Source organism: Bos mutus, chromosome 6 (genome assembly GCF_027580195.1).
Source record: "Bos mutus isolate GX-2022 chromosome 6, NWIPB_WYAK_1.1, whole genome shotgun sequence".
Lineage (NCBI taxonomy): Eukaryota > Metazoa > Chordata > Mammalia > Artiodactyla > Bovidae > Bos > Bos mutus.
Window position 1 is genome coordinate 87,232,022 of NC_091622.1, and position 22,743 is coordinate 87,254,764.

General features: G+C 37.4%; 1 protein-coding gene across 2 annotated transcripts in view; it reads right to left on the minus strand.

The window, feature by feature from the left end:
• The window catches only part of ADAMTS3 (ADAM metallopeptidase with thrombospondin type 1 motif 3), a 279,473-nt gene that overhangs the window by 116,488 nt on the left and 140,242 nt on the right, over nt 1–22,743 (minus strand). For both annotated transcript variants that reach the window (XM_070372501.1, XM_005897060.2), the window contains exon 4: nt 17,991–18,147. In XM_070372501.1, the coding sequence (XP_070228602.1) occupies nt 17,991–18,147 (157 nt within the window). The remainder of the gene's footprint in view (nt 1–17,990; nt 18,148–22,743) is intronic.

Below are 22,743 nucleotides of genomic sequence, written 5' to 3' on the forward strand. Positions count from 1 at the left end.
CGTGTCCGACTCTGTGCAACCCCATAGATGGCAGCCCACCAGGGTCCCCCGCCCCTGGGATTCTCCAGGCAAGAACACTGGAGTGGGTTGCCATTTCCTTCTCCAATGCATGAAAGTGAAAAGTTAACGTGAAATCGCTCAGTCGTGTCCGACTCTTAGTGACCCCATGGACTGCAGCCTACCAGGGTCCTCCATCCATGGGATTTTCCAGGCAAGAGTACTGGAGTGGGGTGCCACTGCCTTCTCCTATTTACAATATTTCAAAGATAAATGGAAGAAGCTAGCTTTATGTCTAACAGAAACTAGAAAGGAAATTTCAAAGCATTCTGTCTTCAAGAAAATTATGCCTAAAACACATTCTACTTCTATCCTACATATATTTTGCAATATAAGTATTAGTTCTAATCTCCTATCCTTCTTCCTGAGCTTCCCCAGTGGCTCAGATGGTAAAGAATTTGCCTACAATGCAAGAGACCTGGGTTCGATCCCTGGGTTGGCAAGATATGCTGGAGGAGGGCATGGTTACCCACTCCAGTATTCTTGCCTGCTGAACCCCATGGACAGAGGAGCCTGGGGGGCTACAGTGCATGGGGTTCAAAAGAGTCAGACATGACTAAGCAGCTAACATTTAGTCTTCTTCCTAATGACTTGGAGTTTTTAGATTAATTTTTAGATAGGAATTGGAGCCTTTTACAAGATACAATCTTTATAAGTCGAGTAGCAGAAGAAACAGGTGAACATGAAATAAAATGATCACCACTTCTCTCAGGTGAATAAATTTTCCTCTTTGTTATTTCACTTTTCTTCAAATATACAAGCAATACATGAATGCATGATTCCATTTTTTAAAAATTGAGCAGTTTTGCTGCTGTATCTGTGGGCCTGTTTCATCCCCAGGAACTGTACCTGCTCAGATATCCGGGGCTCAGGGTCAACCGATTCTTAATTTGAAGAGAATTCTGTTCTTCCAGAACATGAGGAATTATCAGGGACTGAACTGTCCCCCTCAAATTCTTGTGTTGAAGTCCCAACCCCTACGTCTTCAGAATGTGACTAATTTAGGGAATCCTTAAGGAGATAATTAAGTAAAGTGAGATCGCTAGCATGAAACCTAATCCAAACGATCAGCATCCTTGTAAGACGAGTAGATGTGGACAGAGACACACAGGCAAAGAAGACCGTGTGAAGACGGCCATCTGCAAGCCAAGGAGGAACATCTCAGAAGGAACCAGCCCTACTGACGCCTTGACCTCAGACTCTAGGCTCTGGATCTATGAGAAGATAAACTTCTGCTGTTTAAGCTTCCTCATCTGGGGTGCTTAGTTGTGGCAGCCCAAGTGAATAAACAGAGGAGCAAACCAGAATCTACAGGAGGACATGTCTCATTTGAAAAAGTCTACTTCATATTATATTACAGTGGTTAACACTGGAAAACAATGGCAGAAAAACCTCTAAAGCCTGGCCAAATCCAGGTGGCAGGTAGCACTGTGTTAGTGAATGCTGAAGGACAGATGGTCCGCTACTTACACTGACTTAAGATTTTCCAGCTTTATGATGGTGTAAAAGCAGTCCTCACTCAGTAGAAACCATACTTTGACTTTTGACTTTTGCTCTTTCTCTGGGCTAGCAGTAGACAGTACAGTCCTCTCCGGTGATGCTGGCTTCCAATCAGCCATGTGATCATAACAGCAAACAACTGATACACTTATAACTACTCTGTTCCAGATAACCACCCTGTTTTTCACTTTCAGTACAGTCTTCAGTACATCATAGGAGATATTCAGCACTTTATGATAAAAGAGGCTTTGTGTTGGATGATTCAACTGTAGACTACTCTAAGTGTTCTGAGCACATTTAAGGTGCTATGCTAAGCAGTGGTGTTCCATAGGTTAGGTGTATTAAATGCATTTTTACTTGTGAGATTTTCAATTTACAGTGGATGTACTGGGATGTGAGCCCACCATAGGATAGGGAAAATCTGTGCTAATGTGTAATATTTATTGAGCACTCACAGTTGGCTGCACCCAAGGAGAAGGGTCTTGTCTACATGACCTCTTTGAGTCTTCACCACATTCCTGTGAGGTGGGGACTATTATTCTCTCCATCTTATAAGTGAGGAAACCGAGACAAAGAGGTTAAGCGACATCTGTGTGATTCAGAGCCAGTCTTCCTCCAGGTTTGTCCACGTTTTTGCTTTGCCAGCCCTGGGAGGTCAAGGCTGGGGAAGGGGTGGTTATCTGATCTATGATGGCTATTGGTCAAAAGATATTGGAGCTTGCTATCTTACATCATGTTTTTGGTCCCACCTCCAGAGTGAAGCTATCAAATGTATTGAGTGTGGTGAAGATGTTGCTAGTCAATAATAATAATCGTTCGTTTTACAAAGCACTTAGTGTGAGCCCTGATCTGAGCTTTGAAACTGTCTATGTGACTCTCACAGCATCCTAAGAGGTTTTGCCAGCGTCTGCCCACAGCCCACCTCCAAGTGATGGGCTCTGGCACTTGCACCCCTCACCACCAGCTGCCTGCCTCCCCCATAAGCCCAGTACTTGCCCAGGATCTGCATCTGTCATGGGGAAAGGAAAAAGGGTGGCTGATGTTCAAATTTTAAAATAGAAGAAATTTTGTTCTTTTTCCCCTTATTACAAAAACATTTTATGATAATTGTAAAAAAAAAATGTTGAAACCAGAGCAAAAAGAAATAAATCATCCACAGTCCCACCCCCTAAAACAAATTCAACAGTAAAAAAGCATGCAAAAGTCTTCGCTCATCATCCCATCTTCCAATTACTGTCCCATTCCCAACAGAAATATTGTTTGTGTTATCGCTGTCACCAGCTTTGTCATGAAAAGTCAAGAGCTAAATCTTGCTACCCTCAAACATAGCATTTTGACATATCATGACAAGATACACAATCAATGATTTCCATATACATAATATATAAACTCAGAACCAGGGAAATGTAACAAAGATGTAAAGATCATTTATCTCTCAAAACAATAAAATAGCACATACTTATTTTAAGAAATATGTAATAGCTGCTGGATTAATGAAATAGTAATTCAGGGTAAGAAACAGAGTTAAAAATTAAGATCAACTCATCAGCTTTGACACATGACTGGTTAAAAGTATCAAGGACAGCATGTGAAAGTGAAAGTGAAAGTGAAGTCAGTAATCCATGACTGAATTTTTGGAATTTTTTTTCTTTATTAAAGAACTGAAGTTGAAATCAAGCTATTTTCATGCAAAGAACAGTACTAAATTAAAAGCAAACAGTCTAAACAGTCCATATCTGGATGTAAATACTGGCTTGCCCTCTTTTTTTTTTTTCCACTGATTTTCCCACAGGAAGGAACAGATTAGAGGGTGGATTACTTCAAGCACTATAAAGGTCTCTAGACTGACCCCACTCTTCGAGGGAACTCTTTCAGAGGAATAATGCTAAAAAGAACAGTGAAAGCCCAAGAAAACCCACAACTGAGCCCTTCAGAAGGCCCTCATTCACCAGTCCCCATTGACTGCTCTGGCCTCTCTGAGGGAATTCAAAATAATTCACTGCCCACCATAACGCTGAATTCACAACAGAGAGGAAAAAAGTGATGGAGCTGCTTTGCATCTGTTTAATTTTTTTACAGAAATGTTAAGGGGGTTAATCTTCTACAAGCCCAGTCATGTGCTTTCACAAAGAGCCAAGAAAGGAGTCGCAAAGCCTGCCATGATTCAAAGGGAGGCTCTTTGTGTCTTCTTTTCTGCACCTCGTCTGACAAAGAGGCTGCCTGAGTTCTTCGGCTTCGGGCTCTTTCCTGAATTCTGAAGTCAGTGAAGCAACAATGATGTCATTGCTTCTGAAGACCACTGTTGGTTGAGATAATGAAGATCTTTTCATCCGAAGCATTATCATTTTCATGGCACACATTTCCTGTATTTCTTCAAATACAAATGTATCCTATGTGTTGGAAGGGGTGCCATATCTTTATCTTCTGCATTATTGAAAAGGAAGCATACTGCAATACGTTTCCCTCCCACTGAAACATATCATTTTTATCTTTAGCCAGAAGGTACTACTAGACTAGAGTACATTTAAAAGGGCAAAAAAGATTACATTTTTTACTGAGGGATAAGTATATTATTCAATTAATGTTCTCATACTAAAAGTCCAAAGTGTTAGGCAACATAGTCATTTTATAAGGAAGACCCACTTCTCACCCTGTTAGTTCTGAATATATGTATATAAATAGCTTGGAAGAGCATATCGAGTTACTCAAAGAGAATTAAAACAGTTTGAGAACAGTTTCCATACCACCAATTTTAAAATAATGGACCCTATTGAAAATCCTTTGCAAGGTATGAAACCTCTCTGGGAGAGAAGGGACAACACAAATATGAATATAGAAATATATATTATGAATATAGAAAATAAATTCAAGAAGCTGTTAGACCTATTGATGTCCTTGCAGATTAAGAATGTCTTCTTTATCAGAGTACAATTTCTTTAGAAAAAAATTCTGTTCAGATATTTCTTGGAAGTATCTGGAGAACAATGACTTTTTTAAGAGACTGAACATTTTCTCAAAGTATTTTCTACTTTCCCCCTCTGATATGTGTTAATGGTAGGCCCTATCTCAATCACATACAATGCCAGTTAAGAAAAAATTGACCTCCCTTAAATTATTATACATAAGAAACTTGAAGCTTTTAATCTTTAAAATTCAAATAAAATTTTAATCTTTCTTCTCAAGAGTTTGTTGGATGAGATTAGATGAAAATAAGAGGTAATATATGAATTAAAACAGTCAAACCTGTGGCAGATTCATTTTGATATTTGGCAAAACTAATACAATTATGTAAAGTTTAAAAATAAAATAAAATAACAAAAAAAAAGGAAAAAAACAAAACAACAACAACAAAAAAAACAGTCAAACCATGTGTGCTAGAAGCTGAAGTTAATTATCTCATTTCATTGAGTCTCATATATGAGATAAAAATTATCTACCTTTCAGATTCTACAAAACTGAAGGCGGACATTTATTCTCTTCTCAAAAAGATGGTCTAGTGGTTAAACCTGATATAGACACATTCCAATATCTTAAAAGAAAGAGATATGTGGTCTATCATATCTAAGGACAAACAAGAAAGTAGAGTGGGGGAAAATGTATGTTTATGGAATTCAAAGTTCAGTAAAGTTCAAAGTAAACAGTGTATAGTGGGAAATGGGTGTCACTAATGACAGTAAGAGAGAAAAAATAGGTGAATAGATTCCAGGTGCTGCCTGAGGACAATGCTAAAATGGTTATATTCTATCCAATAATGAGTGGGGAAAGAAAATTACCCCAAAATTAAAAGGTTTAGACTACATAGTGATATTATAAGTATTTCAGTTCAGAAAGGTTACTAAATTTTCCATCAAAAGCAGCAATCTCCAAAGCAGGATACCAGTGTACTTACATTACAGAGATATATAAAAATATGTACTGGAATATGGAGAAAAAATAGCACTTCTATCAAAGTTATCTCTGTTATATTCTTTTTAATTTCTACCCCTGAGAACGTCATATATGTTACACATATTCTGTAATATATAAACTATAATAATACATTTGTGTCTATGCAAACACACACACTAACATGGTGTAGGTACATGATCCACAACATTTGGTAACATCTCAAAATGGACTAGAGTGACCTGGGTTTAGAACTGGAGAACAGTCAAGGGACTGCTGCAGTACTCAAAACAGAAAACTATTAGGTTCTGAACAGAAGTAGAAAATTGGAGACTGAAGGGGCTATCTTGAGAGCTTTCTGGGTAGATAACTTGCCGGTCTTGCTGCCAACTAGATAAAGGATATGGAAATCAGAAGGATTAACTGGGTGGATACCAGTACCATTCACTAAGACTAAAATCTAATATGAGAATCAAGGAGCAGTTTAGGAACTGGTTGATAGTTAAAGACAAGTTCAATGTTGGCCATATTGAGTTAAAGGTCTTTGTGGGAAATCTAAGTGCAGGTGGCTAAAAAGTTCTTGAATATACAGTCTTGGAGTTCAAGAGGAATCTAGATGATATACGCGACCATGCAATTCTCCCAAAGATCACTAATGGTATAAGACATGAGAAAGAAGAAGGAGACTTGTGTGAAAAGGATGGGAAGAGGAAAAATTATAAAGGAAGGAGGCTTAAGAAAGAAATCCAAGTAAGACGCTAGTCATGAAACCCAAAGGGGGAGTCCAAGGCCACAGGGAGGTAAAGAGAAGTAAAAATCAAAATGGAGCAGCATAGTGTATCAATAAAAAGTTGTGTTATTTATTTTGAAAATAAATGAAATACCAGGAGCTGAAAAACAGATCTCAATAAATTAAGGAAAAAATTCATATTATAAGATGGTATATGGCAAAGTGTACAAATGAACTTTTAAGAACTATGAAATTTCAGGGGAAAAAAATAACACTTTCATTAAAAAATGACCTTCAAGCTGGATAATAAACACTAAATAGAGGTGACAAGAATATATTTCAAAAAAGAGTAATAACAAACAAGTGACACAATAAGGAAGCTTATTTAACTACATTAAATATTTCTTCCAAAGTTACATCTAGCTAGGCACAAAAATGTCTTTTTACTTCTAATAAAGATGAACATGTAACATTACTTTTGAAGCACACTGAGTTTGGGTGTGTTGTTGTTGTTCAGTCACTAAGTCACGTCCAGCTATTTGTGACCCCATGGATTGCAGCATGCCAGGTCTCCCTGTCTTTCATGGTCTCCCAGAGTTTGCTCAAATTCATGTCCGTTGAGTCAGTGATGCTATCTAACTATCTCATCCTCTGCTATCCCCTTCCCCTTTTGTGTTCAATCTTTTCCAGCATCAGGGTCTGTTTATAGTTATTCCACAATTAAAATTTTAAAATTATTTTTCTGTATAATAATTTTAAAACTAAGCAATGCATGTAACAGAGAACCCTTATCTCTGCCCTATCCCTGAACACTCTGCTCAGAGATTAAGTAGGGGTCAGGGATAATATAAGACATTCTGTTGGGCATGTTACTTAAAAATTTTTAATGTTAACACAAAGCCAATTACTGGGAAGCCTTTGGGCTAAAACTATACTAAAGAAAAAATATGTTTGCCAATTAATAGCAGCTAGGACACTGAATCAATCTGGTTGAATTAGTTATTACATAAAAAACCAACCAACCAAAAAAAAAAAATCCTTGAGGTAACATGATTCATATATGTGTGTTTTCTACTTTTAGTTATTAATAATAATGTCAACATCACATCATCACTATCATGTCTCTACCTAAACCTTTGTCTTGGTTCCTTAGGATTGTCTTCCTTTTTTCCCAGTCATCACTTCCAGGCATCCTTCACTATCAGCCTGAAGTCCCTCAAGCACTTCAGCCTTCACTGGTATCTCTAAAGTCACTGAACATGCTTCCTAGATCAGTTATTAAAAAGCTAATTTTGTAACTGATTAGTTTAATTGCATTTTAAAAAATCAATCTTGATATGTATCTTTATCAATCTTGGAAGTATGGGTTTCCCTGGTGGCTTTGATGGTAAATAATCTGCCTGCAATGCAGGAGATCCAGGTTCCATCCCTGGGTCGAGAAGATCCCCTGGAGAAAGGAATGGCCACCCACTCCAGTATTCTTGCCTGGAGAATTCCATGGACAAAGGAGCCTGGCAGGGGGTCATGGGGTCCCAAAGAATTGGACAGGACTGAGCAACTAACATTTACTTACTTATAGAAGTATATTATACTCTACGGGAAAGCATATGTTAAGTACTTATAATAAATACATGTTAGCCTAAAACTCACCATTAACAATTATACATTGTGTCTGCATACTCTGTGAAGGCATAAGCTGTAGACACCTATTCTATCTCTGATAAATACTTTAGTTTTCTAATGAACTAGCTGAAAAAATGTGAGCTTTCCCCCCTTTCTCTGTGAGATAGGAAATAGTAAAAAATGTTGAAAAGATACATGTTAGTACTCTTGTATCAAAAAAAGTCACTGCTTAGATTTTCAGATTTCTTTAGTGTTCTAAAGACCCAGGTTGAAGATCTAATTTTAAAACTGGCTCACGAGATCATATTCAAATGCTTGAGTCTGTTTTTACAGGATATCCTTGGCTAACTTTACTCTAAGAAATTTAACACAGTTGGACTGTATTCCTTTGGCTATGAAATACCTTTCACAGGAATGGCCATTAAGGTGGGGTTAAAGTATGTGTGCAAAGGGGTGGAACAGAGAATGTGTGTGATCCCATCTTAATGCAACATGTTCTTATATCAAAATATGTTTTCTAAAATAACCACTTATATTTTGTCTTTATTCATGAAAATATAAGGGGTATTCTCAATGGATTAAATACTGAGCATTTACAGTTCCCCCCTCCCATTAGTTTTTCTGCTGTCTATCACATTTAAGTTGTTCTTTTTAAGCTATAGTTACTGGAGCTGGGGACCGAAGGTAAGGGACTGCCTTCATGACTGTTCTTATTCATTTTTCCTTTGTTATTGCCAAGAACTGAAGAAGACTAAAACAGATGACCTCCCTATTTGTACTGAAGGATGGCTGGACATGGTACCTCTGTCACTTTCAACACCATTATTCTATCTCTGGACCAAAAGTTAGAAAAATCTGCAAAAGTAAGTAACTGGGCTTCTAAGGACTATATTTATGCTACTGTTCTCTAATATGCATAAAAGTCACTTCTTGTTTTAATCATATCAGAAAGAAAACATCAGGACTCTATATTCATAAGGAGAATAAATTTGATATCTTCTTTTGATCACAAGTATTAGAGAATTTGAGATAAAATTCCATATTTTCAGATATTAGTTAGAAAAAGAAAACAACTATCAAGCAAGAGTTAAGATTCCAAATTTATATATATAGACACTGGAAAACTGAAAATTCCAAGGTTCTCCTGATGACTCAGGATGTCCAAACTGTATCTGTGATTCATTTTAGATTACAAGTCATGAGGTAAGGTATGCTTGGGTTATAAAGATAATATTTATTTTTTCTGACATCAATTCCACTTTAATGTTTTTTTTTTTTTTTTTTTTTTTTTTGCTATTTTGTACTTGACATCTTATTATTCTTCATCCCAAATTACATGTATATAGTCAGAGGAGACAGGATTCTAACAAAAGCCCTTTCAATATATATGGTTTTTGCAACTACAACAATGTGAACCCCAGAAGTAGAGTAATCTGTGACATGGCAATGATATTTTAAGAATATATTATTCTTCTCTGCCTTCATGCATAGATAACCTGCTAATGACCCCCAAACTCTAGCTGGAAGACTGGGAAGGGAAAGGAAAGTAGCTGTTAGACACTAGGATTGTTGCACCAAGAATATAAAGACTTGATATTCAACTTCTGCAGTTCAAATAAGGTTTTTCAAAATAAAGAGATCTGTAGGTTAAAAAAGAATTAATTTTCTAATTCTTCATAGCTCTCATGTAACATATCAATGCTAGGCCTGGAGACCACAATACAGAGGGTTTTTTTGTTTTGTTTTTATGTTTTCCTCCTATGAGAGAAAGTCCTGGTCATCATTAGTCTTAATCATGAGGCTAGAGCAGTGAGGAAAAAATATTTAATTACAGGAATAAAAAGGCAAGCTTGGCCCTTCTGATTCTGGACTGCTTATGGAGAGGATACAGTGATTCTGATTTCTTCCCAGTTCCCTTCAAGGCAAAATCTCAAAAGAAGGGGCACAGCACTAAAACACACAGATCTCTGAGGACCTCCAAGGGCCAAAGCCTGTTCTCCCACTCTACTCTGGGGACACTGGAAGAAGAACACTTAACTTCCTAGCACATAGATCCAGTTGTAGCCAAGGAAGCCATGACACCCCTTGGTTCCTATGCTATAAGAATGCCAGCACCAACTCGATGGACTTCAGTTTGAGCAAGCCCTGGGAGTTGGTGACAGACAGGGAAGCTTGGCATGCCATAGTCTGTGGGTTGCAAAAAGTCAGACACAACTGAGCAACTGAACTGAACTGAAAAATAGCACGATCTGAGTTTCCTGTCATAAAGGACTGCTGAACCACCATGATGTGCTCCCACACAGAAGCTGTGGGCAGATCACATGGGCTGGGGAAACATTAGTCCTAGTCAGAGCTGAGGGTGGGTGGTCTGCTGCATCCCTGAGAGCAGATGGAGTCCGACTGAGAAAGCCCAGCATTGAATGCCAGTAGGTCTCACAGTGGCCAGGCAGACCAGGAATATCAGTCCAGTGAGGCCCACTCAGCCAGCCAAAGCAGCCCACATACCAGTTAACATCTAAAACTTCTGTACAAAATCAAAACGTGATGCATTCTGCATTTGGAATATCTCTGCTTTCCTTTTTCTTCTTTTCCCTCCAATATGTGCTACAAAGTCATCATTCTATTAATAAAAGGAAGGTCCAATTTCATAATTCCTACTACTTAAACTCTTGGCTTCCCAGTTCCTTAATTTCTATTCAGAATACAAAACTTGAATTTAATTCAGATTATTTGAGTTACTTTATCAAAGTTGTCATAAGGTCACAAGAGGAGAAATAGAGTGGAGTGAGGTGCTACTGGATGCTATGAGTTGACCTCTGAGTCTCATTATAACTGGGCCTTATAACTAGGAAAGACGAAAAATCCAAAAAAGTTGGGACTTTACTTAAGAATAAAAATCCGGGTGGTTCATATAATAATGATTTTGTCCAACATCAAAGCTTATAGATCTCAAGTCTACAAAAATAATTCCTATGTATATCATGAAAGTTCATTAATAATTTGTAGAAGTCTGAAATAACAGGATGTTAGAATATGTCTTCCATAAATTTAAGTGGAAGAGAAGTAGGGAGTGACAGTGTTTTTAAAATGCCCAGAGGAACTCAAATGATAGCAACCCCTATAACAACTACAAATACTTCCTCTGACTTTTCAAATGTTGGATCATCACAGATAAGAGAAAGGTGTTGAAGAGACAAAATCAATGTATCTAACTTGATTAAATTAATTGTACCCCCTTTAAACATAAATTGGAAGGTGCATCTACTACACCCTGCGCTGATTTCCTCTGGACTTCCTACTGGATTCAAAAGCCAACCCCAGCATCACAGAATGAGAAGGGGCAATGTTTATTTGCATAAAATTCCTATATTGCCTTTATCTGCATACATCATCCAAAACGGGAAATGGAGATATTTAAAAGCTGTCCTAATATCCTAATTTCTTGTTACCTAAAGGCTGTTTAATGACATTTTACCAGTACAGAGCACAGGACATAAAAAGAGTCTGCTTTTATCACTCATTTGTCTCACCAAAAAGGGTTTAAACATTGCTTTTCTCCCCTGAGTATGCAAGGTAAGACCTGATAAAACTAAAAATGTGAAAACAAAACCTGCCATGCTGAAGCAGATGATTGAACTTAGAATGTAAAAAGGTTTAGTCCCACACAGACTTGATTCTTAACATTCAAAAACCACACATAAATCTATAAATCACACAAGAGATATAAGCCTTGAGTATTGGCTTATACTCAGGTAGCATCTAAAAAACACTTAAAGACTATCCTTTGGACAAGAATATACACAAAATCTTAGGATGCTTGGTATTATTAATCAGAGTCCTGAAATAATGAACAAATAGCACAAAACCAAAAGAACAAGTTAATGTGGAACAGCAGATAAGTGGTTATAATAGTTGTGAAAGATGAGAAGAAAACCAAACAAATAGACAAAAAAAAAATTTTTGAATCAATGTCTCTTATCAAAAATTTTGATAGTAATCCAGCAACTTTGAATTCTCAACACAAGTTGTGCATTTCCATATTCAATACTTTATTAGAAAAAATACAGACTAATATTTTGTGCACTTTAAGCCTGGTCTATATAAACACTCCTTTCATTGTACTTATTCATGAAGAGATAGAATAGGCCCAGTAAGACATGTTAATAAGGGAAATAAAGTATTATCTTTCATGTTTCACATCTGAAAGCTCCTTTAATCTTCACTCTGCTTCCTGATTACTTTATATAATAATTCAATCTTTAATTGCCTCCTTTTGTCAATAATTATTATAAATACCTAGATTATGAAATATAAAAAAAACCAACCTGAAAAGGAATCCCATAAATGTCATTAGTATTTCTATGTGAAGCCAATGGGAGTAGCTTTGACAAATAGCTGACCCTTAAATTATATAGACTAAACTATGCAGCTGTGAAAATTTTATCATTTAACATCTACCTAAAAGAATATTTGCTATTGACAGAACTTAATGATTTAGTAATATTATCTTTCTTGCTTCATTCATAAGAAAACATCTGTGAAAATTAAATTCTCGTTTGATTTTTTTTTTGGGGGGGTGGGTTACAATGCCCACCAAAGTTTCTCCTTGATTAGGGCATAGGTCATGAGAACTTCCAAATACAAAGGATTACAGCACCTACTGATGTGTCTACAGATCAAGGAAGGACTCTGTGCCTAGGAAGTTCCTAGTGTCACTAAAATAAGGAATAGTCTTCCCATTATTCTAGTTCTTGTTTCATAGTTCCATTCCCTGGCAACCAGGAGCAACTCCCAAATCATTTCTGACTTGTACATGTTTCCCACCTGGGACAAAGACACTCCTTCACAGCACCATGACAACCACACCAGCAACACAAGCACTTGGGTTCATGCAGGAAAATGAAAATCCTGAAAGGAAGCTGGGAGATAAAGGCTTACTATTCCTTGTTTCCCACTGGTAGGAAGTAATTACAAAAATTACTTTAACACAAAGCTTCTGGTGAATGAATAGTTTGTAATTTGAGGGGAGAAGCCTAAGGGCCTAGAGATTAAGAAAAAAAATTATGAGAAGCTGAATGATGTCATACAAGTACAGTCTACCCCACCCCCAGAAAAATAGACTACCTAAAACAAACTACTTATTGATGACAATGTAGACATTCTTCAGAGATGATCAGACATGTATTTTCCTTTTTATCTGGGTTTAGACTGATGACTAATTTAAACAGTGGTGGTGAATTTTATGACCCTTTAAGAGTTTATTAGCCATGTTTTTACCAAGTAAAATTCAAATCAGTAATATATAAAACAATTTTGTCCAAACTAAAGATGCCAAAAATGGATGTAATTCCCATACTCCCAAAACAGAAATCAGAAAAGAAGTAACTTCAACTCTCCCCCATGATGAAGTAGACAATTTTCTTTATCGTAGCATGCCAAGTTTATATTTGTCCTTTAATGAAAAGGATGGTATTCTTTGCCAGAACCTGGGTGTGGTATGTGTTGTGAACACCTGCCAGTTCTGTACTGGAAAATATTATTTATATTGCCAAATATGTTTTAGGTCTTATTCTTGAAAGAATAATTCTAGAACAGAGCACTGTATTTGTGACTTTATAAGTTCAAGTTCAATATATTTTTAAACAGATATTTATATTTTTCCACATTTCAAAAACAATATAACCTCTTTAAGGGTCAAGGAAAGAAAATCTGTGCAATATATGAGAATGACGGAGGATTTGCTGATGTTGTTGTTGAATTGTACTATATAATCTATCATCTCAACAGGTTCAAAGCTGTGACTTTTAATGGAAACCTAGGTAAATATTTTTAAAGATAAGGAATCAAAATAGATGTTTGCTTTCAGTCAAGTGGAATACCTTAGGGCTCTTGAGTATGGTAGAACCAAACTTTTTTTTTTTCTTTTTTTGTTTGTTTTTAAGAACATAATCTTCTTTCCTATAGTGATAGGTAGCAAAGATCTTTCATGGGTTCCCAAAGTTGTGCGATGTTCAATTTCTGATTCTCACTGATATGGAGTTAGGAATGAAAGAGTAAAAGGCAAGCAGAGCCATTCTAAGCAACTGTGAGCCAGTATCTGCTACCTGACTCCCAAGATCACTTCTACCCATCCCCACTGCAACAGGTATATAACAGTCATGCACTGAGGTTGGGACATGATTTTGAAAATATACTATGAATTTTTTAGAGCACTTACTGTCCCAATGGATCTTCAAAGTTAATGTATCCAAAATTATTCTCACTTGTCATTCTTCACCAAGTCTATTCCAACTTCTCATTTGAAATACCTGAATTCTGGAAACAGAATTCTCTATAGTCTTCCAGATTAGGATTCTGAGTCATCCATGATCACTCTTCCTCTCTCTCTACCCCAACAACTACTCTATCAAATAACCCCATCTATTTTACTTCAATCTCAACCCAGTCTGGCTCCTTCTTTCCAAGTCACTACTCCTCACCTAGTTCATGTCATAATTGGTTTTAACTTAGAACACTTGCCTGGAAAATCCCATGGACAGAGGAACCTGGTAGGCCGCAGTCCATGGGGTCGCTGAGGGTCGGACACGAATGAGCGACTTCACTTTCACTTTTCACTTTCATGCACTGGATAAGGAAATGGCAACCCACTCCAGTGTTCTTGCCTGGAGAATCCCAGGGACGGGGGAGCCTGGTGGGCTGCTGTCTATGGGGTCGCACAGAGTCAGACACGACTGAAGCGACTTAGCAGCAGCAGCAGCAGAACACTTGCAATAAATTACAGACCTCAAATGAATGGCATTTCTGAACTGCTAAACTGACAAAGCAAGAAATGTGGCCAGGCAATGTGTGATGACTAGCAAAATAACAGCAGAGCATTTATTTACAAGGGCCCCACTGATGAAGCTGTAAAGGGATAGAAGTGCCTTGCTTATGATCCAAACCCCTCCTGATGAGTGTTTATATTAACCTATTAGAGAAATTTATGAAGACTGTGGCCCTCAAATACATTTCTTTCTGAGGAAGGCTTATCTTATATATTTTATTCCTCTTCCTATAACTCATTGAAGAGAGACCTTATATCTCCTAAAACAACATCCTATATTGACCCCCCAAATTAATATTTTATATCATACTATAGTTTTCATTTATAAACCAATATATCTTTATAATTCTGGAACCTGTTTAATTTTAAATTTCAGAATGATGGAATGAATTATAAAAATATATTCTTAATTTTCACTTGGAAAGTATTTAGTCCATGAAAAATCTTGGCTCTCAGTCCTGAAACCAAGAAATTAAAAGAATAATTTAAATATTATAGTCGGTATTTCAGGTTCTAAATTTGAATCTCTATTTACCCTAGGAAGATATTTACGTTTTTAAAATATATCGTTACAATTTAAGACTCTCCAAAAGAGGTAAATTGATAGCACCAGCAACTCAGTTCAATCGGAACTACATAAATAAGAAAATAAAAATTGTGAAGTTCATACTAAGGTTTATCATGGAATGTTCTAAGAGAACTGAATGGCTCTATTTTGGTTCCAGTTTTAAGGTAACTGAGAGTTAACAAAGGAACCCCTTTTGCTTTGACCCATTGACAGTTGAAAACCTTTCCAAAATATATTACCCTAGGTTGTGGCTTACTTTTTACTATAAAGTAATCCTCTATTCGAAGAGTTGACTCATTGGAAAAGACCCTGATGCTGGGAGGGATTGGGGGCAGGAGGAGAAGGGGACAGAGGGTGAGATGGCTGGATGGCTTCACTGACTCAACAGACATGAGTTTGAGTGAACTCTGGGAGTTGGTGAAGGACAGGGAGGCCTGGCGTGCTGTGTGATTCATGGGGTCACAAGGAGTCGGACATAACTGACCAACTGAACTGAACTGAATCCTCTATTTGCAATTGGAAAACTGTTTTCAGAGTCTGTCTTCTTAAAAATTCTTCACATAATCTGATTATACTGATACTGATGCTACTGGAATTTATATTTTTAATGGTCTCCTAAAATAATGTCCCAAATTAATTATATCCAATTCTTTTAAATGTATATACCTTGACTCCTGAATTATTTTGTCTAATTTAACATCCAAAAATACAATAGGTATTAAATGTAATATTTCTTACAATTTTATTATTTCAAGAAAAAAATAATCTCTCTTCCCCTATAGATATCAGACTATTGGAAAGCACCAAAGGGTGCTATTTATAGAAATAGATATCTTCAGAGACTGCAGTGGAGGAACAGGGTACAGTTTGGTGAAACTACAGTATGATAGATGGAGCAGAGGACAGTCGTAGAGGCTAATCTGGTTTCCAGTCCTCCAAGACCATTCTATAGTCTGTGGGGCTATGCTTTTCTAAAAGATGTTTGTTGCTTCAAAAAAGATATTACTTTTAACATACAACAATCAGGATTATAGAAAAAGCACTGTATCCTACTATCTATCTTTTGATATCACCATCTTTTGATTTAGATTAACATTTCTAAAGCATGAAGATATTTATAAATGAGAATTAATGGTAATGCATTCACAACATGTGAGAAAGCAATGTCTAACTATTCAACTTTAATAAAACTCCTATTATGTAAACTTTTGCACAAAATAATTAATATCAATAATTAATAACAATAACCACAGCTAACATTGATTCAGGACCTATTATTGCTGAGGGTTACACTCAGCAATCTGTGTATGATATTTCTAATACTTATTACAACCGTGTGATACATATTTCTGATCTCTATTCACAGATAAAGAAACTGAGGCTCCAAAATGTTAACTACTAATCTAACAACTTATGTTGTAGAGCTGTTACTCACATTATTATTATTACTTATTATCATTATTATGTCTCTCTAACTGCAGAGTGTATTTCCTTCTATTATACTACAGTGACCCCCTGGGATAGATACACATTTCATAGCACTGCATCTGTTAACACAGACCTATTGTTTCAAATCAGAAATTTCTCAAAAAATTTTCAGGCAATGTTAATTTTAAATGCATTTTAAATGGTACTATTTCAATTAATACCACATGTAAAAGGAAGATGGTGGCATCTGATCCTCAGACTAATAACTAGGCAACAACTCTCAGAAGACATCATTAATCTAGAAGACAGATGGCTTCTAACTTAAGATTATCTGTATCCCTGACATTTCCCTAGGGGAAATTTCCATTGCCTTTAATTTAGAAAGTTGGCCTTACAAAAGAAAATACAGTTGACCCTTGAACAACAGGGGTTTGAACTACCTGGGTCGACTTCTAAGTGGATTTTTTTTCTACAGTAAATACTACCATATTGCATGATCCACTGATTCCTAGTTGGTTGAATCCAGAGTTGGTTGAATCTGAGGATAGGGAACCTCAGATACAGAGGACCCAAATGTAAGGGATGAGGCTATAAATCATATGTGGATTTTCAAGGGCAAGGAGGATTGATACTCCAACTCCAGTGCTGTTCAAGGGTCAATTGTACAGGCTTTTTGAGATTTGGTTAAAAAACATATTCCTATTATTCTTTTATTTTCCATAAAGGGAATTTCAATACCAAACTTATAAAAGCATTTCTTTAATACCAAGTTACTTTCCAATCCCATTAAAAAAAAAATAAACAGAAAACCTTGACAGGCAATAATTCACTTGACTTTAGTGGCCTAGCCTACCTTAAAATAAAATTTGACAGAATCACTCAACTAATTGTCACTTTTACATTGTAAAAAGTTTTGCAAAACAGGCGAAATCAAAGAGCATTCTTATTTCCAAATGTTATCTATCACACTGGGCTTCAGACAAAATACAATTCTTTGCTGTGTCAATATATCTCATTTTAAAAGTTTTAAAATAATATTAATAATGCATAATTTAGATTATCCTGAAAGACACACTTTGAAATTTTAACCCAAGCTAGAGAAAAGTTCATTTTAATGTGAAAATTTAAAAGAAATAAAAAATAACAAATTGGGAGAATGATGCCTTGAAGTAAAATAATACCTGTAATATGTATTTCTCTTATGCATTTAAAAATTGGCAAGCCATATGTTATAACTTATAAATATAAGCTTCTTTTGCTTCTTCCACATTATATAAAGGCACATGACTATCACATTCTCTTAACTGATGGGAGAGTTGTTTTCATCATTATCTTAGAACCACAGTTAACTATTGAGGCTTGTCAAAGATGCCTACCTCTGTAGTGGAAGTCTTGGGACATGTCTATGGGAGCCCGTTCTACTGCTGATCTCTTGTAGACAACATGAATCCTTCCTTTTTCTTCCTCCATCTGCTTACCTCTTTCCAAGGGTTCAATGAAATACTCATCATTATCACTTTTTATCATTCCAGCCTAGAGAAAACATAAAATGTGTTACGTTAAAAGAAATATCTATTATCTCTAGCTTACAATTAGTGTTTTAAATGGCAAGAATACAATTTTTGAAAACTAATGAACTTTCTTTCCACTTTTGGTTACAAATTCAAACTGGCTAGTTACTGTTAGTTGTTCAGTTGTGTCCAACTCTTTGCAACTCCAAGGACTGTAGTCCACCAGGCTCCTCTGTCCAGGGGATTCTCCAGGCAAGAGTACTGGAGTGGGTTGCCATTCCCTTCTCTAGGGGGTCTTCCCAACTCAGGGATCGAACCTATGTCTCCTGCATTGCAGGCAGACTCTTTACCATCTGAGCCACCAGATTAAAATGGTTAAGTTATAAATATCAGTCATTCAAAGGTAGAAATTCATATATGGTAGGAATAAAATATTCCTAGGTGTTGTTGATCCTGTTTGTGACACCAATTGTCTTGCTGTTCACACTGTTTGCTGAACCCAGGGTAGGCAATGCAGGAAATCAGAGGCTGGATGAAGACTCAAGGAACAGTAGGAACTGCAGACACATTTATTTTCTCCTGGCTGGCACGGCAGCCATAACACAGCCTCTCTCCTGGCTGATGAAGCAGGCAGGAGAGAAGCAGCCATAGCAGCAGCCATAACATAACCATAATGTAGCCAAAACATAACCCCATATAACCTAACCATGGGTCACTCCAGTGTAGTCCTGATGCAGCAGCAGCCAGGGCTCTCATGGTGAAGTTCATAACAGGCATACTACACAAAGTAGCCCATGGCCAAGTGAGTACCTCGTGAGGTGCATGTGTAGTGCTATGTGATCTCAGCCGTTACATAACACTGCAAAGTCACTGTTCATAGAACATGGGGCTAGATGGCGTGAGAGTGTGGGGCGAGACAGCCTGACTGGCAGCATCTTGTTAATTTGTTCTTTCCCGACATAAGGTAAAATGGACTTCCCAGGTGGCACTACTGGTAAAGAACCCACCTGCCAATGCAGGAGACAGAAGAGATGTGGTCTGAACCGTGGGTAGGGAAGATCTCTGAAGGAGTGCATGGCAACCTACTCCAGTATTCTTGCCTGGAAAATCCCATGGGCACAGGAGCCTGTTGGGCTATAGTCCATAGGGTCACAAAGAGTCTGACACGACTGAAGTGACTTAGCACACACGCACATAAGGCAAAATAAGAGCTTTACATAGGGTAAGAATAAGAAAATCATACAATCTATATAATTTCATCGGTCTATAGATGAAGCACATTTATGTATTCTACTTAGCATTTTATCTCTAAAAAAACGTACAGGGACATAAATTCAAGAAAAATCTCTGATTTCCCATAGTAACCCACTGTGGGGCTGTTGTCCACTGCTGCTAAGTATTTTTGTAACCCATTTATATCTTCCCATCATATCACCATGGTATGAGAAGAATGAGTTCCATGGAGCACTCCATACATAAAGTTACTTCTGTCCTTAATTCACCTCAGTTTCATTGGAAACTCTATATTTCTAACATTTATTAATTTGAAGAACTAGCTCAAATTTTGCCCATATTAATCTAATTTCATGATTTTACATATTTCATTCCTTCTCCAGCTTCATCCTTTTGAATGAAAAGGTTATCTGATATTCAGTTCCTTCCTTTCACCTCACTGGTGTTTTTATGACTGTTTCATCTTTGATTTTCTTAGAAAACACCAGGACTACACTATTCACTACTATAGTTGAAGAGAAATGATAGTTTGTCTGAAATTTATTCTTCATTAAGTATTGAGTCCACATTACATTCAAATAGCTACAGCTCATATTCCTACTGTAAAGGTCATACACTAATTGTTATTTTGTTGTTTTAGTCTCTAAGTCATGTCTGACTTTTTTGTGACTTTGTAGACTGCCAAGCTCCTGTCCATAGGATTTCCCAGGCAAGAATACTGGAGTGGGTTACCATTTCCCTCTCCAGAGGATCTTCCTAACCCAGGGATCAAACCCACGGCTCCTGCATTGGCAGGCGGATTCTTTATGGCTCAGCCATGAGGCAAGTCCCACATACACTAATGTTGTTGTTCCATCACTCATTAGCTTCCCACCCTTGGCAATCCCATGGACTGCAGAACGCCAGACTTTCCTGTCCTTCACTATCTCCCAGAGCATGCTCAAACTCATGTCCATTAAGTCAGTAATGCCTTCCAACAATCTCATGCTGTCATCCCCTTCTCCTCCCGCCTTCAATCTTTCCCAGATTCAGGGTCTTTTCTAATGAGTCCGCTCTTTGCATCAGGTGGCCAAAGCACTGGAGCTTCAGCTTCAGCATCAGTCCTTTAAATGAATATTCAGGATTGAATTCTTTCAGGACTGATTGGTTTGATCTCTTTGCAGTCCAAGGGACTCTCCAGAGTCTTCAATATCACAGTTCAAAAGCGTCAATTAATACTTCAGTGCTCAGCCTTCTATATGGTCCAACTCTCACATCCATACATGACTACTGGAAAAACCACAGCTTTGACTGAACGGACCTTTGTGGGAAAAATGATGTTTCTGCTTTCTAATATGCTGTCTATGGTTGCCATAGCTTTTCTTGCAAGGAGCAAATATCTTTTAATTTCACGGCAGCAGTCATGATCTGCAGTGATTTTGGAGCCCCTCAGAATAAAGTCTGTCACTGTTTCCATTGTTTCCCCATCTATTTGCCATGAAGTGAAGGGACCGGATTCCATTATCTTAGTTTTTTGAATGTTGAATTTTAAGCCAGCTTTTCACTCTCCCCTTTCACTTTAACCAATAGGCTCTTTAGTTCCTCTTCACTTTCTGTCATAAGGATGGTGTCATCTGCATATCTAAGGTTATTGATAGTTCTCCTGGCAAACCTGATTCCAGCTTGTGCTTCACCCAGCTGGGCATTTTGCATGATAAACTCTGCATATAAGTTAAATAAGCAGGGTGACAATATACAGCCTTGATGTACTCCTTTCCCAATTTAGAACCAGTCCATTGATCCTTATATGGTTCTAACTGTTGCTTTTTGACCTGCATACAAGTTTCTCAGGAGGCGGGTAAGGTGCTCTGGCATTCCCATCTCTTTAAGAATCTTCTAGTTTGTTGTGATTCACAGAGTGAAAGGCTTTAGTCATCAGTGAAGCTGAAGTAGATGTTTGTCTGGAATTCCCTTGCTTTTTCTATGATCCAACAGATGTTGGCAATTTGATCTCTGGTTCCTCTGCCTTTTCTAAATCCAGCTTGAACATCTGGAATTCTTCATTCATGTACTGTTGAAACCTAGCTTGGAGAATTTTAAGCATTGCTTTCCTAGCATGTGAGATGAGTGTGATCGTATGGTAGTTTGAATATCCTTTGGCATTGCCTTTGTTTGGGATTGGAATGAAAACTGACCTTTTCCATGCCTGTGGCCACTGCTGAGTTTTCCAAATTTGCTGGCATATTGAGTGCAGCACTTTCACAGCATCATCTTTTAGGATTTGAAACAGATCAGCTGGAATTCCATCACCTCCACTAGCTTTGTTTGTAGTGATTCTTCCTAAGGCCCACTTGACTTCACATTCCAGGATGTCTGGCTCTAGGTGAGTGATCACACCATCATGGTTATCTGGGTCATTAAGATCTCTTTTGTATAGTTCTTCTGTGTATTCTTGTCACCTCTTCTTAACATCCTCTGCTTCTGTTAGGTCCACACCATTTTTGCCCTTTATTGTGCCCATCTTTGCACGAAATGTCCTTTGTTATCTCTAATTTTCTTGAAGAGATCTCTGCTGCTGCTGCTGCTGCTAAGTCGCTTCAGTCGTGTTCAACTCTGTGCGACCCCATAGATGGCAGCCCACCAGGCTTCCCTGTCCCTGGGATTCTCCAGGCAAGAACACTGGAGCGGGTTGCCATTTCCTTCTCCAATGCATGAAAGTGAAAACTGAAAGTGAAGTCGCTCAGTCCTGTCCGACTCTTAGCGACCCCATGGACTGCATCCCACCAGGCTCCTCCGTCCAGTCCTTCCCATTCTGTCGTTTTCCTCTATTTCTTTGCACTGATGACTGAGGAAAGCTTTCTTATCTCTCCTTGCTATTCTTTGGGACTCTGCATTCAGATGGGTATATCTTCGCTTTTCTCCTTTGCCTTTCCCTTCTCTTTTTTTCTCAGCTATTTGTAAGGCCCACTAACACAACCATTTCACCTTTTTTTCATTTTTTTTTCTTGGGGATGGTTTTGATCACCACCTCCTGTACAATGTTGTGAACCTCTGTCCATAGTTCTTCAGGCACTCTATCATATCTAATCCCTTGTATCTATTTGTCACTTTCATTGTATAATCATAAGGGATTTAATTTAGATCATACCTGAATGGCCTAGTGGTTTTCCCTACTCTTTTCAATTTAAGTCTAAATTTTGCAATAAGGAGTTCATGATCTGAGCCACAGTCAACTTTTGGTCTTGATTTGATGACTGTATAGAGCTTCTCCATCTTTGGCTACAAAGAATATAATCAGTCTAATAAAATCTAACATTTCATAGACTAATATAATATTACATTAATATTATATGCACTAATATGGAATATTAATTTAAATAGCAGTACATTTGAAAACAAAGTTGAA